Here is a 16,750-nt window from a genome sequence, read left to right on the forward strand (position 1 = left end):
GAGGCTTGGGCCTGCTTGAGGTCCTTGCAGGCAGCAGCTGATCCCGGTAGGAGCACGCGGACTGCGGCGCCTCCTCCTCCACGGACTCCTGCCTTGGGACTTGCGGGGCCATGCGGGTGTCTCACGCGGCCCTGCCCTGATGCCTGGTGAGGTCCCTGAGATTGCCGGTGGTGAGCTGCCCAGGCCTTCTGGGCCCAGTGACTGCATTGAGAAGATCATCTGGGCCCTGGCCATGTGCCGATAGCCTCCCTCCCACCCTCCGGGAAGTATGGACACAACTGAACAGTTTTGGAGCCGGGCAGGGCTGCTGCGTGGGGAGACTGCCTGCGGCAGTCACTCTGCCTCCCAAACCGTTGCAGCCCGCAGAGGGATGTCAGGTGCCTGGCTGGACTGGTGAGACCCTGTGTGGCCTTGGGGACCTCAGCCCTGGTGGCTTGGAGCCGTGGGAGACTGCCTGCTTGAGGATAGTGTACCAGGGCTTGGTCCAGAGGTATCCTGAGGACTATTGGGGCACAGTTAGGTATAACTGTTGTGGCTCCTGTTCATCGGTCCTCCCCACCAGAAGCAGAAGAGCATCAGGAGCGCAGACATTTCAGGATCTCATTATTCCACTGCTCCACCTGTCTGATTCTGGGTCCCACCCTGCTCACCCCGGCACAGCACGGCTTGAGGATCTCCTGGAGAGGTGGGCCTCCAGTGTGTTGAAGATCGCAGTTGGCTGACAGGGTGACTGTGGGGTCCGCCGAGGGGCTGACACTAGTCGGGCTCTGTGCAGGGGCTCCCTGAACTGCCAGATTGAAAGGGGCTTGAGAGTCCGACCTGTCACGCCACCGTGGTCAAGGGCAAGGACAGCCAGCAAGAGCAGCCAAGCCAAACACCATAACTCAATATACCACGCTGAGACACCCTCCCCAGTAGATAACCAGATAAACATGGTGGTGAGGCAGATGAGGAAGGGGATCGCCTGAGCCGTCCTGGGCGGAGCTCCTGGCCGCTATTCAGGGTTCTAGGAAGACCCTAGAAGACCGCAGTGAGACCATCTCGATAGACGTCAATCTGCTCCGGGCAGATCTGCGGAAGGTGGCAGACAAGGTCACGGTGGCTGAAGGAGATACAGTGGATCTGCGGGGAGAAGTGACAACTCTTAATCAACAGGTGGCTCAAATGACAATAGCCACGAGAGCACCGGAACAATGGGCTGAAGACGCGAAGGGGCATACCAGATACAACAACATCCGTGTGCTTGGAATCCCTGAAACAGTGAAACATGGATTGGCCAAGCTATTTCTGGAACACTGGATTCGCACACAATTGCACCCAAGAGGCATTCCAACCTGTTTGCGATCAAGAGGGCCCATAGGACAGTGGTGCCCCCCCACCCCCGGGCACACAGCCTCGTGCCATAATAGTGAAGGTGCTAAACTACCGGTGCCAGGGAGCACTAAGATCCCCAATATGAAAACAATAAAATCACAATATATCCAGACTACACTAAACAGGTCCAGGAAACGCGGAAATCCTTCTTGGGGGTCAAGCAAAAGCTACATGAGTTACAGCTGCAGTACATGCTCCTTTATCCAGCCAAGTTGATAACCCAGCATAGGTCAAGGTCCACTTCTTTTAGTCCCTGGAGGAAGTTTGGGAGTGGCTTGAGATTCGGGGAGATGGTATCCCCCCGGCGGGAGCGGCGTGGCCAGAAGCGGATATGGGGCTCTCGCTCCATCAGAGGGTTCTCGGAGGCAGCTCGGCCAACTCCATGGGTGGCTTGGATATATGGGGGTAGGCGGGGGACTCGCAGCAGGTACCTGAGGTTGGTCGTTTGCTGCCTCTTGCGGGAAATGAAGGTTGCTGTGAATTTGCTGCTCTGTGTTTGGGCGGGCGGCTGCAGTAATCTGGTATTTGCTTGCCCCTGTTGGGCTATTTGGGATGCTGTGTAAGTCCTGGCATGAGCATTGTGTGGGCAATCTCGACTGTGATGTTGTGTGTGTATTGTCCATGGGCGGAGGGTGGGGTCCTATTGTCCTCAGTTTGTTGTTGGTTGTGAGCTGTGCGGGTGTACAGCGGGTGGAGGTGCTGGGCGGCGGTTGCTGCAGTTCGAGCAGGGTGAAAGATGAGCAGCATTTCTATGATACAGGGAGTTAGGCTTCTCAGTTGAAATGTCAGGAGACTGGGCGCTTGCACAAAGCAACACAGGGTGCTCTCCTTCCTGAAAAGTGATAATATAACGTTTGCCTGCTTGCAGGAAACACATCTGGATGATACTGGGGCTGCAAGGTTAGCGAAAAAGTGGCGGACCAGGTTTTCCATTCCTCCTATTCTACGTATACCAGGGGTGCGCTGGTCTGGGTGGCCCCAGGAACTCTGTTCACCCTTTCGTACATGGAAGGATGAGTGTGGGGATGCTATGTGCTCCTGCGTGGCCAACTAGAGGGCCAGGAGACAAGTTACAAACTGTTTTTTGAATGCTACAAACCCATTTGCGCAGATGTGAATCAATTTTTTCATGTATTTATGTCCAGTGAAGTGAAAGATCGATCATTAAACGAAGCTATAACAACCAACTTATTGCTGCTAGAGATGCAACTTTAAATGCTGTTGTTGAACATTGTCCTGTTTCAACCGATTGGATCAAAATTAATAACTGTAAGCAAAACAAATGGGAAACCCCTGCCAATTACCTTAATTGTTCGAAAGATGTGTTCATCGTTATTCTTGGAATTGTTAATGTTAAGGAAACTACTCAAGAATCTGTTGGAGTGGGATTTGTACAGTGTATATTGCCCAAAGTACAGGAGCCATTGCATAGTGTCCACATGGGATGGCACACTTAAGGCTTTCCGAAGTGGTTTCCTTTGCAAATCATTTTGTTGCTCTGCAAGAGTGGAAGGAATAATCCACAGACTCTAAAATGATATCTTTGCGAAAGAAATCCTTCCTGCAAATGGTCGTCAGAGGGAGGGGCATCCCTTCTGCAATATCCATACCCTACTTTTAAGACAGCCCGAAGGGGCGCAACTGCTTAGTGAATGTTTTAACCCATGTTGACCAAAAGAGGACATATATACGGTGTTTATTGGCATAAAGCTCACATCATACCTCATTGATGCTGGTGCTCGCAGGTTCATACTAGAAACCTATGAATTTCCCTTGCTACTGCTCTCAAGCACAGCAATTGAAGAAAGTGGTATTTCTAATACACGTCCCATGTCTAGGCCTTTAGGCCCAATTACAGACCAACACACTTTTCTATTTTTCTTTTAAACCCTACCTCACTGCCATCCTCCTGTAAAGGGACCTTTTGTGTAAACTAAATTGTATTTTGTTTACTACTATTGATTTTGTTATTGTGATTGTCCACATAAAAAAGGAAACTCCCTTCTAGGTGTCCTGTGTGAAAGAAATGGTCACTGTCAAACTGAAAATATTGTGAAACACTCAAGACAACAAGTTTCTGAGTGCTTGATTGGATACCTTCCACTTTATCGTCCAAATGTGCTAATGATTTAGGGTCAGTTCGAACAAAATCTGTAAAGATTGGAATTATCCCTATAAAAAGCTAACCTACATACCACAATACCCATTGCACCTTGAGGCAAAGGCGGGGTTAGGCCAGTCATTGCTGCTTTACTGAAACAAGGGTTTTTAGCAGCAACTGTAAGTTTTGGCAATACTATTCAGTCGATCAAAAAATTGTTAAAGAAATGTATAATTTTATGCAAGACTTACACGCTATACATGCTATTGTATTGCCAAATTTTCTTGCTGTACCAAATCATGCCACTATTCTGTCATATACACCAGTGACTGCTGCATGCTTCACTATTGTAGTTTTGTGGTCTGCTTTCTTCTCTTTTCGTACACATCAGTACAGCCACTTTCTATTTTTCCAGGGCCAACTCACGTGGTCTTGACTAACTCAAGGGTATAAAGAGTCACCTTCAATCTTTTCACAGACACTGAAATAGATCTGGAACAACCTCAGCTTCCTTAATGTGTCTATGCTCATTCAAAAGTTACTAATTTCTTTTTTCTCTAGCTCCATGAACAAAGCAATGTTAATTCTCTGTATCTACTGAATGGCTAAAAAAGGGATGCAAGGTGTCCAAAGAGCATTTTTCTTTACCCTGTTTCAATGTTTAGGTCAGTACATCTGAGCAGGCGAGCATGACTTGTCAGCTGACTGCTTCACAGCTGTTTTGTAAGCTATCCAGACATGTTGCTGTCTCCCATGTTTGCACTCTTTTGGGGACTGCATGGTACTACAAGCCATGGGCTTTGGCTATTCTAGCTTTGTTAAGGGCATCCCTGAACCTTTGATTTAGCCCAAGGAGGCAAATCAAACATTTCTATCTTCGAAACAAGTCCTTTGCACCTACATTAGGATTGCCTGATTATGACAAAGCTTTTGTGTTATATTGCTATATTTTAGGTATGCTGGTACAGGATTAATTCAACAAAAATAAACTGCTTGCATATTTATTCCTTTGACGTTGATACTGTAGTTGCAGGGCAGCCGCCATGCCTGCATGCATTGACTGCTGCTGCCCCTATAGTTGAAGCATCTGAAAACATTGTGGTAGGATCACCTCTCACTTTGGTTGTATCCCATGATTGTTACTGACCTCAACAACTCAGCATCTTTCTATGTCAAGATTGTCGAGCTCCAAAATACTCGTATCTGCTTCTGTTATATAACGTAGGGGCGATATCCTGCTCTGACCCTGCTTCACTTTTGCCCACAGCCCTTGATGGGGAACCTCATAAAAGTTATCCTTACAACTGCTCTCTTAACTAAACCTCATATGGATCTTACCGATGCAACTTTAGTAAATTCTGATCTTGTCTATTAATTGATAGGTTGTGCTTCAGTAATGACGAAGGAATTTTGGTTGCCGTACACAAAGTACTTGAGAGTCGATGTTTACTGCATGGATATTCTACTCAGGGAGTTGAACTGGTAGCTTTCACTTGAATCCTAATTGCACATTAGATTGTAACCATTTTCACTGAGTACATCTTCGGGTAGCCATGATCGTGTCCTTCTCTGGATGCAGCAAGATCCCTCAACGCTTCATGTACTCCCGTTAAAATGAGTTTCATGAGTTTTCATGATGCTCTTCAAGTACCTTCTAAAGTGGTGCACATCACCCCACTCAGGAAGAAGTGTGCTACGTCTTTTGCTGATCTCACTGCTAAAGAGGCTGCTTTCTGTCCCAAGTCTGAAGTTTCTCTCTCAGGTTTCTCTCTCTATTTATCACAGATTGCTGAGTCCCTTTGTCCACTCTACAGGATCTCATTGATTACAAGAATGTGCTGCCAACAGAGCAAAGAACGTATGGCTGAAAAAGAATTGCAAAAGAATTAACCCCAATAGAGTTTGACTGGACAAGAAGGGAGGAGTAGGCTCCCAGAGTTCTACTTCCAAAATCAGTCTGATATTAACCATATCAATCCGGATGGTTTGATGCTTGCTGCAGGCACCCAATGGTTTGCTCTCTATTTCTCTTCTATTGTCTTACACTACTGTTATCCCAATGCCACTTATCAAGCTTTTAATGGGAAAATGTGTCCAGACAACCCTACTCCACACCGACCTCCATGGTAGCCCTTTGTCCATGAAGCGATAGATTTCATTCAGAATCCTCAATATTGTTCTAAGGTTTATGTTTTAGTTCTAATGTGCATGTTCTCTGGATGTATTGAATCCTACCCATGTGCCTGAGCTGAGACTGTCACTTTAGCAAGGAAACTGCTCCAAGAAGCCATCTAGAGCTTCCGTTCCATGGTCAAACCCAGAGTTCACTTATGGTTCGAAGAGCTCCTGCACCTACTGTTAAAAGCGTGAAAAGCATTCCTGACTCTCCATTTGTTCTCTTGCGTCTGCAGACATAGTGCCTCTGTTCCTGCTGCTGCAGTGCAACAACCTCATCATAATGCTGCCCCATCTGCTACACGCAGCGATGGCCTGGGTCCCTGGTCGCGGTAAGCTTCACAGCTCACTAATCCCTCTCTTTGCTACGAGCCTACTTGATTAGCTCACTGTGTGACTGTTTCTGGAGGTGGCAGGTGAGAAGCTGTCTACTTTACTGAGCCTGTTGTCCACCTCCAGGACAAATAATCAATCCACACCAACAGTACACTCCTGGACTATTTGGAGCTGTACAAGCAGTACACAAACCTAGTCGCATGCTGGATATGCGGACGCCCATCAGAACACTGACTATAACAGAAGGATGCCCATTGTTCTGATTGTTTTTGATGAAGAGGAGCAAAAACTACACGTACATGGCCATTTAATTCCTGTATATATGACAATGTCACCTCTCTGGTTTCTTTCAAAAACAAGCATCTGTTCCTGCCTATACAATAGATTTTGGCCTCTGCTATTCATGCAGATACTGCTTATGGACTGGCTTGCAAAGCTGAAAAGGGCTGTACCCTTATGCGATATAATGATTGTGATGTGTCCCTTCCTGCAATAACTAAATCAGCTTTTCTCTTACTCTTATGTTAAACTTCTTTCTGGAGTCCTGTTAATCCACAGTGGTGCAGCTGATCAACCAGGAACTTGCTGTCTGTGGTTATCATACATATGCTTTGCTCCCGAAGGCCTAGTTGAGATCCTTTTATCCTGCCAAAGTAATACTATCTTCAGAAACCCCAAATCACCCCTCCTTGCACAAAAGATTATCTATAGACATATCCAAGACTTCCCAACGCTTTGCCATTCTGTTTCTTAGTTACGGAACAGGACTTTCTATATAATGCAATCGAGTAGCCAAGGAATTTTAGGAGGTAGCAAACTCTACAACAGTTTCCCTGGGATTGAGCTCTGACTATTTGAAAGCCCAACAAAAATTGATTTCACAGAACAGAATTGTACTTAATTTTCTCCATTGCCATGCTTTGCTAATTACCCCACATATTACATCTCTCATGACACCTTCTATGACATTATTGATAATATAACTGCAACATTTGCAATTGAATTATTGATGAGAAAACTGTGCATGGTGTGGGCACGAGTTATAGTTACCTTAGGGCATGAGTCATAGTTACTTAAGATACCTATAACTAGGACTTTCTGTGTCTCCTAGAGTTGAATTTGTTACGCTGTTACTAAACCTTTCACCTCACTATAACATTACTTTAACCTTTGTTTTTTCAGTGGATAATATACACACACGCACACATACACACACACACAGGCAAATATATGTTCAGCTCTTTGGAATTAGGGTCATGCTGTAGAAAACACTCTCAGGATTAAATAAAAATAACCTTGATGTTTCTTTCTCTCACACACACATACGCTCAACTTCCCTCTCTAGTTACTGGAACCACTGAGCTGCATGTTACATGCAGATCACTTCAGGAGAGGCTTGATCTGTCTCAGTTGGACTGCAGCTTATAACCCGCATGTTACACTCATTATGTGGCATGTGCCAAACTCAACAATGTGGCAAAGTGCTGCTAGAATACAGTAAACTCTTTTTATACAGAAACATGGAATTAATGCATAGATTAAATACAGTCTATACAGAGGGCTATACAAGTGTTTGGAGTAGGCAGACAAAATATATAGCATTTATATAGCTCAAAGCGAAATGCCTTGAGGTACTTACAACTATTGTTGTTACTAGCTGGTACCCATGTTATCAACCTCGAAAGGAAAATAAGGTGAACTATTCTTGCCCTGATTGAAAGCTGTGAAGCTCCAGTGTAAGTAGATCCATTAGAGAAGCCCTGAATCATTATAGGTGAATGGGTGATTTGCTTCAGATCCTTAGTGAAATGTGCTGAGTCAGATTTGTTATGAGTGCTCGAGATTCTCACATTCCAGCACATGATGTAAGTTGGGACAGAGCTGCTCTGCAAGAGTACAGTGCATGTGGCAGTAATCGGATATCAGTGCGTCCTGCACAGTGGTGTAACGCACAATGATAGGGACCCCTGTAGAATGTGATGGGGCCCCACTGCAGAATGTGATGAGGGCCCCACTAAGTCTAACATATCTCACAGATACTCAAGGACCTTCGACTGGGGGGCCCCTAGAAGGGCGGGGCCCCTTGGAAGGTTGAAGACCAGCTGCGCTGCAGGGGCCTGTGTTACACCCCTGGTCCTATAGATCAGGATATAGGTGCAATGTGAAAGCTTTGGTGAACTGCAATTGGTTGAACAGGTACTTAGAAATCCCTATGAATGTAGAATTAGTGTGTACACATGCACTCTCAGTGTCAGGATGTAGGTGCTTCATTAGCGCTCGTTGGCCACTGCATGTTTTAAATTAGGATATGTGTTATGCGTGAGCTTTGTATTGTACTATAGTGTATTGTATTAGTGTTTATCAATCACGTTCCATACTCCTGGGTCTTCCCAGATGTGCAAGTTAGCAGATACTCTGGTTGGTAGATTCTTGCTTTCCGAGTAGTCTACTTTGGAAGAATTGTGGTGGGACCCCGATACATATTCCCACCTTGCCATTGTGAACTTGTACCTTTGCTCCAGTATGGCATGGAGCAGAAAGATATGTGAAGGATATAGTGTCATTTGCACGTCCATATCAAATGTACTCTTCTTATATTTGGGTAAGTAGATATGAAGTACATGGTCTGGTGGCATCCAAGATCAGCATTGGTGCACTGTGAGACGGTACCAATGGGGACCCGTAGTGTATCTGCTAATTCGGAGTGTCATGTCCAAAACTGTCCTCAATCCACGTGAAACCCAGGGGAGTACAACGCCCCTAAAACGCCGTCAGAAAGGATAACCCCGCCCCCCTGTCGTGTATCCCTACAGGAACCAACTAACCTACAAGAGGACCAGACAGACGGAAGAGACGGTGAAGAGCAGTGGAGCGAGGAGTGGTGGTACCCACCGGAGGAGGCTGGAGGGCGGCCGCAACTCAGGAGAGTTGCGGCAGAGCCGGTGAGTCACCGTGAGAGAGAGAGACAGCGGGGTCAGGGTAGGCGGGAGGTAAGAGAATACCGGGGGTGGGATAGGGGAGGGTGTGGGTGTAAAGCAAGTTGTACACACAACCCTGAAGTACATTACCCCTCATGCTCCATCAATAAGCACCATTCCAAAGCACCGATTGGGTGTGGTGAAGGGTAGCCTAATACTCCCACCATACGGTCAAAGCAGCGACTGACAGCTCCCTTTTGTTTCTCCCCTCTTTATGAGCCTCCGGGGACGCTCACTGGATTCGGAAGTGGGAAGAGACTAGACTACAAAAGAGACCGAGGCCACTGGACAAGAAGAAGAACCAAAGGAGAAAGAAGAATCATTCCCATACCGCAAGCCCAGACAGCCTGTTGTTCACAATAAACCACTTAAAATTGTTCACTACATACAGCCTCCGCGTCTGTTTATTTGGCCCGCACTCCCACAATGTTCACATGCGCCAACAGGAAAAAAGGCATTTATCACCATGGCAGTCGCTATATTGTGCCAACCATGGAGGGAAGATGACAGAAGATAAGGATAACTAGAAAAAACACTGGAGTAGACCAGCCAAGAAGCAGAGATGGTGCAACCAAGGACAGTTTGAAACACCACAGAAGTGTGGTTAGATGTCTAATCGCTGATAAACTGCTGTATGAAGCATGTCAGGGTAGAGCTGCTTGGGGGTCTTGGGAACCCTTCTGATGTATCACTAGTGGGATGGCTCTGCATGCTAGTGAAGACCAAATGGCACACTTTATGGGAGACATGCCTGTCCAAACATTCCTGGTAGGCCCTGTTACTCATGGGGCTGGTCCCAGTCAAAAGGAAATCCCCTTTGGGTAAATTAGTTCACCAAGACCTATACATCCGTACATTCATACACAAAATCATATCACCAGAACATAACCCAACCACCAGAAAAGGTCAAAGCTAAGAAAATACAAGTATTTTATTCAATATTAATAAAACATATAAAAAGGTTAAAAACACTGCATTCACAATAATTGTAAGCAGATAGTAAAAACCACACAACTTAATACAGTAATGGGAGAAAACTGCAAGAAAAATATTTCTAATCATCACAACAGGCCAGTACATCAGACAAAATTGATAATACTGACTTTTGAATTTTGTGCAAATAAATGTAACAATAATAACAAATGTCTTTCCCAGTCTACAGTATGCCTGTTGCCAAAGTGCGTCGACGCGTTTCGGTGGGTCTCACTGCTTAAATGCCACCTATATCAGGGCTAAAAACGATGTCTCCCAGAGCACAATAAGAATCTTTTCTGGATCCACGGTATCTGTGCCGTGTGAGCTACAGGTATCTGATTGCAGTCAGATCTAGAGGAGTTGTTGAACCTCACTCATCATTAGTTACCCTTATTGTAATGGTGAGATATTCTCCATATATTATGTATCTCACATCTAATAGTCGAGGGAGATTGATCCGAATTGTATCCCTTCCTTATATATTCTCAAGCTCAGTTATAGTACCACTTCCTGTTTTTCTTTTTGTGGGGTTTAAAACTGTACTGCAGTTCTACTCAGAAATTGTTCTCTCGGCATGGCAATATGCAATAGATCTTATTGCCACTCTGAAGTCGGGGTAAAGGCACCTCCGTGGTCAGGAAAATCTTTCCTCATGGGGCTGGGGCAGAGCAGGCTAGTTTGTGGTATGCCCATCCTAGACTGCTCTGCTCCCCGGCGTTCTCCACTCACCACAATAACATCACAGGCGATAGCTTTAAGCCTCTAGATCCTTTTCTTGTTCATGTTTGCACTGACCTGGATGCGCAGCTCAGGGATCAGGAGCGCCAAGCTTTTCTGTAGGGCTAGGATCTTCTTTGTCTCGTTGACCCGGGCCGTGACAAAGAAATGCAGCGAGGCCTGCTCCACCAGCTGGCTCATGTACTCCTTGGCTTTGATTATCACCTCCTCTTTGTGAGCTGCCAGAGAGAGAGAAACCATCATGTCTCCACATCTAAAATGATTGCATCTGGACATATTTTTAGCACAGTTAGGTGTAGATATCAAGTTATCAAACAGGAATGGGGGAGAGACGCTTTTGATTCTTGCTTTGTTATATTATCAAACTGAGTGATTTAAGGCAAATCAATAGACTTCGCTTTTTTTTTTTTTTTTTTTTTTTTTTTTTAAAAACCTTTATTCGTGCATCTTAAAAGAACAAATACGGGCCTACAACCGTCAGGCCGGCCACGATACAATGAAGCACTGATACCCACATTAAATCCCCCGTGCGTCAACAGTCAGGATTAACAACAAGTTATGGATCACATGCTGGAGATATCTTTGACACCCGGGGAAGGAGAAGTGAAGGTTAATTTTAAGTTTTTTAGATAATTTTATCAAGAAAAAAGTCAATGAAGGATAGGAACAAAGGAGACTCGAGTCCGCAAGATAGCCTCACCACACGGGAGAGCAGCAACAGCAGTAAGAACAACAATTGAAGTAAAAACTCAAACAGTGAGGCGGTGCAGAAATATAAAAGGATAGTCACATGAGCAAGTACGCACCCCTCCGGAGCCGCCCCCACTCGATCCACCCCACACCCGGACCCCGAATCGAAGAAAGTAGAACGCAGAGACATAAAGGAAAAAAGGCCCATAGAACTAATTAAGAACAGAGTATTACCCCCCCACCCTACACCAATGCGGAGGCTACGGCCTACCCCCCCCCCAGCATAGTGCCTGTCGCCCAATGAACCCGAAATATAGAGGAGAAAGAAAGTAGGAATAGAGGAAAGAAAGTAAGAAAACAGAAAAGAAGGCGGGGAGGAGCCCACGGGACACCAGAGCGCCCCAAACCATCAGCCAATCATGGCCCCCACACACTGAGAGCCCACTACGCCAAAAAACGGCATGCGAAGATACCATGGCACCACAGTGTAAGCGAAGGGATACAAGTCGCAACAGTGCGCGCATAACATACATACAGTTCCAGTCCCAGGCCAGCCCGTCCATAAACCATGACAATAGAAATCAGTCTAGCCCTGGCCCGATCGCGGGCTTGGGATTAAACCAGCCCCTGCATGAAGGCCCCGTGTCCCGAACAAACAAAAACAAGATGGTCGCTTGTGAAAGGATGGTGAAGTAGGATCACGAAATGGCCGCCGCCCATCGATTAAGGTCCCTCTTTGCACCACATAAAATCCAAACCTGGCAAGTAAGGTACAGGAGTTCCACAAAAAGTCAGCAGTGGGCCACCGCGAACGGTTCCTCGAAGCCGTTAGGCATCTCTCAACAGGATAGTCCAGTGGACGCGGTGAGGCAGGCAACAATGAAGCAGGCAGCCATGACCAGGGGGACAAAGCATCCGCAGTTGAGGTGTAGAGCGGTGTACCCTGGGCGCCGGGAGCGCCAGGTGAAGGCACCAGTGTAACACAGTCACACACCGCCGTTGCGTCCCCGCAAGCGGACAAAAGCACCGGGAGACCCACGCCCTGTAGATGGCACACAGTGCGCTCACGACCCGCGGCCGACAGTATGGGGTCAAACCGCTCACTCAGCGCCTGCAGGCCAGCGCACATCTGTAGTTGGAAGTCCCGCAGGGCAGCCAGAACGGAGCCGCATGTAAGCGGAGGCTGGGCCCCCACAGCGGCAGCAATCCGGGACGGCACCGTGGAGCTGGTGTCCGGAAGAGGGGGGGCGAAGTGGGCAGCAGGCGAGACCGGAGTATCGCCCCCCAGCCGCAAGCAGGCACTAAACGCCATGTTTTGCCGCTATACGGTGCAATGGCCGGGGGGGGGGTCGTAGCAAGGAGTCAATTCCCCTCAGGTCTACGCCGCAACGGGAAAGGCCAACAGTCGCTTCTCTTCTCGCAGGTTCCCTCCGCCGCTGGCTAGGCAATAGGTGAAGGGGGCAGCTGCCTCCCACAGCGCGGTCCTCAGAGCGGGGCAGGGGACCCGCCGCACCGGGGCCCACCCCACAGCTCCAGCCCGTCCGGCACAGGGTGCAGAAGGTGTCCGGCCGTCCCTCTCCGGGCTCGTCCGGCAACGATCCGTGGTGCGAGGTGAAATCGGGACCGCGGGGCTCAGGTTAGCGCTAGCTGGTCCGGCAACTGCGGAGCTTCCAGGGGGCCAGCAAAGGCCGTAATGGCGCAGGGTTTCAGTGCAGAGGACAAAAGCACCCAGAACTCGGGCATCCGGGCGGGCTGAGACTCCGGGAAAGCGGCAGCGCGGTCAGCGCGTCTTCGCACACGTTGCACCTCGAAAATCGGCGAGGATGGGCATCAGGATAGTAGTCCGAGGCCACGGACCGACGGAGCCGGGCGCTCAAGCGTCTGCTCCGGTCGCCATCTTGGCTCCTCCCCTAGACTTCGCTTTTAAATTTTACAGATAGTTCTAGGACTCCAGGGCTACTGTGGATACAGTGTTCAGTCCATAAGCTATGCTTTAACAAACCATGGAAAACCAACATCTACAGCTGCTGTATTGCAATGGAGGTGTGTGGCTCATGGTCCCACTGGTGCACACTCTCAAGAGGTTGGGTGTGCCAAGAACCAGATTGGAAATGTGTGCATGAGTGCTAACAATGTGATATCGCATGCACACTTGCTACCTGTCGGTAGTGCATGCTCTGGAAAAGTCACATGAAAGTGAACACTGCGCCTTTTTCTGCAGGTGGGACGATTCTTCAGAGAGACAATGGGTTTGGGTGTCAGTGGTATAGTGCAGGTGTATAGCCATATGGGTTCCTTTATTTGCATGTCAATGTCGTCATGTTATTTCCAATGCAAATTAGGGTACACCCACTTTGCCTTGCATAAGCATGATTGTTGCTCCTGCACAATGAATATTAGATAACAGACTGCACGTGTCTGCGTCATCTTGTGCAAAACTAAGTGATACAAAAAAAAACTGATAAACCACCCTTTGCTGTCCCTGAATGCTTTGATAATATGAGCCTGGTTAAACTGGTGCAATTTATGCATTCCAAACCTGTATACCAAGAATGCACTGTTCTGCAGAACCAACGCATATGCTGTTTCCTCAACTGACCTCGCATGGAAACAAGTTAAATGGCACCATTATGTCATGGGTGATAACTGAAAATGCATACATGCCTAAATTCATAACAAAGGTAGCTAGCTAGCTGTCTGGCACCTCACCTGAACCCTTCCCCACTGCAGTCACACTTGCACTACAATTTGATATGCGTCATCGTAGTGACAGGGAGGTAGTGGCATCCTCGTTTGCGCCTACCCCTCACTTTCAGCGGCGCGTTTTTTCTCTCACCGGGCACACCTCAAGTCTTCCTGTACTTACCGCGCGCCGCCGCCACGCCAACAGCAAGTGTGGTTGGGGACTACTCTCCCCAAGGCAGAGTGCGTCTCGAGCACCGCCAGGATCGAAAAAAGTGCTCAACTCATTACCCATGAAACACTTGTGCCGCTTGTTCGGCCCTCAGATGGGAAATATTGAAAGCAATTCCATTTCCCACTTTGGTTGCGAGCATAAGAACCATTAATTGCAACCGTATTGAATTGCTGCTCCCAGGACAACAATGCTTTTAAGATTCAAAGATTACTACAGAGCCTGCGTCTTCAAATGAAGTTCGATGGCAGTTTTCGTTTTTGCACATTAAACGCTATCAGCATAGCACAGAAATAGTACAAGTATAGAGAAGTTTATGGTCTTCGTAATCTACATTTACGAAGTTCATTTCGCGCTGTTCAGCTTCTGAAAAGGGATCAGTGTGTAAAGAGGGCACCGAGCCCACTGCCTCTCCACCTATGAGCTCAGAGAGCAGGGTTAGCTATAGTGCTTGTGAAACCATGCGACAATCATCTTTGGCACCCCCGCCCCCCTGACCCCCTCCTCAGATTCTCTCACTACCACCGGGCAAAAGGGCCCGAATCTCTCCAATCATAAGTTATTGCTAAACAAAGCACAACCTCTGAGGTCAGTGCCCCCGTCCACAGGTCAGTGCCCAGTGCGGCTGCACCGGTTGCACTGCCTGGCCCTGTCAGAGAGAGCCTTTTGCTGCACGGGTCATAATGAAGCATAACGGGATACAAACCTTCGTACCAGGGTCGGACTGGAGAGCCAAAAGCAGCCCATACAAAATTGCTCAAACCAGCCCCACTCCCTTCGTCTTCTTGTGCAATTTTTCGCTTTCCATCCATCCATTCTCTCCTCTTCTGACTGCTTTTCTCTACCTTCCTCCACCTCCCTCTCTTTGTCTCTCTCTTGAAGCCCCCTGTGATTGATGCAATTAATCTGGGGGAGCTGAGGAAAGTGACAGATTCACCAAAGGCGCCCCAGGGCTTTTACAACCTGCATCCAAGGACTCCAGCCCACTGTGGAGATGCCCATTGGATCAAAAGGCCTGTCCAGCCACGCTTCACACCTGTAATGAAGGTGAAGGAACGTGTACTTTTAACTGTGGAGGAGAGGCCTGTCTTGAGGTGAGCTGTTACTTACTCCCTGGAATCTAGTGGAAGGGTACGCCTCACAGAAATGGGAAATTATACAACCTGCCATGGTGAATTCTCTGAGGATGCTGTAAGCAGTAACTCCATTAGCAAATAATAATCGACATTAACCGACCAGACACAGTATATAGTGGACCATGGAGTAACAGAGGTGCAACCATTATATGACCAGGCGTTGTATATGCCTGAGCAGTGCACCCCAGGTGAAACCCATAGGAATGGGCATTATATAGCCAGCCATGGTATGTGTTTTGGAGAGTCAACCAAAGAGATTTTGGGTCAGATGTATAAACATTTCATTTTGCGAGTCTCTAATTGCAATTTTTTGTGACTTACAATTAGAGGCTCACAAAATGAAATGTACTAATGTGTCTCAGACACATTAGCGATTCCCAAATGGGTCGCAAGGGACTTGCCTCACCAAGATTCATGTGTCAGGTCGCAGTTTGCGACCAATTGGGAATGGGCTATAACACACGGATGGTGGCCTGCCATGCTGGGAACAGCAGACCACCATGTTTGTGTTTGCTTTTAATAAAGCAACTTTATGTTTTTTTTAATGCAGCCAGTTTTCCTTAAAAGAAAACGAGATGTGTTTCAAAAAGAAAAATGAAACATTTCTGTTTAATTTTTTAAGGGTAGGCAGTGGTCCCTTGCTCTTAAAAAACGTTTTTGCTACCATTCACAAAAGGGAAGGGGTCCCCTTGGGGCCCTTTCCCGCTTGCGACTGACTTACTACCTACTTGAAGTAGGTAGTAAACTGTGATTGTTTTGCAACCGTATTCCAGTGGCAAAACAATTGTACATTCCCCTGTGACTCACTAATAGGAAGGGAAGCCCTTTGCACGCACATTCCTAATAGCGACTCGCAAACACTATTTTTCGAGTCGGTAATCGGTTATCATCTTGCAAAATAGGGTTTGTACATAGAAAACTGCAATTTTAATGGTAAATTGTGTCCTACATCTGGCCCATAGAGAGAAACCCAAGGGAAATTGAAAACGTATAGTTTCTTAGCTTTCGGTGTAGTTTTACAGCTTAAAGAATTTTCTGGTTTCACTAGCGAACCCACCCTCCTCCACCAGAAAGATGAGACAGGAGGAAGAGATAAAGGAAACAAGAACGAATGATGAAAAAAAAAAAAAAAAAGAATCTGCAGATGGCGACCAAAGGTGTGAGCTTCCAGAGGAAGCACGTCGACGTCTCAGAAGGACACGAAATGGTGGTATGTCGACGCACACCGGCCACGAAAAAAAAAAAAGAGAGAAGAAATACTACAATTCCGGACCCAACCAATTGATGGCGGAATAATATGGAGCCAACCACTAGATGGCGGAATAATGCACAG

At 47.2% G+C, this 16,750-nt stretch overlaps 1 protein-coding gene across 1 annotated transcript in view; it reads right to left on the reverse strand.

The window, feature by feature from the left end:
- Window positions 1-16,750, reverse strand: part of F13A1 (coagulation factor XIII A chain) — a 352,278-nt gene that overhangs the window by 38,670 nt on the left and 296,858 nt on the right. Inside the window, exon 13 of the mRNA XM_085607215.1 lies at window positions 10,735-10,895. Within this exon, the coding sequence (XP_085463341.1) occupies window positions 10,735-10,895 (161 nt within the window). The remainder of the gene's footprint in view (window positions 1-10,734; window positions 10,896-16,750) is intronic.

Source organism: Triturus cristatus, chromosome 5_2 (assembly GCF_964204655.1).
Source record: "Triturus cristatus chromosome 5_2, aTriCri1.1, whole genome shotgun sequence".
Lineage (NCBI taxonomy): Eukaryota > Metazoa > Chordata > Amphibia > Caudata > Salamandridae > Triturus > Triturus cristatus.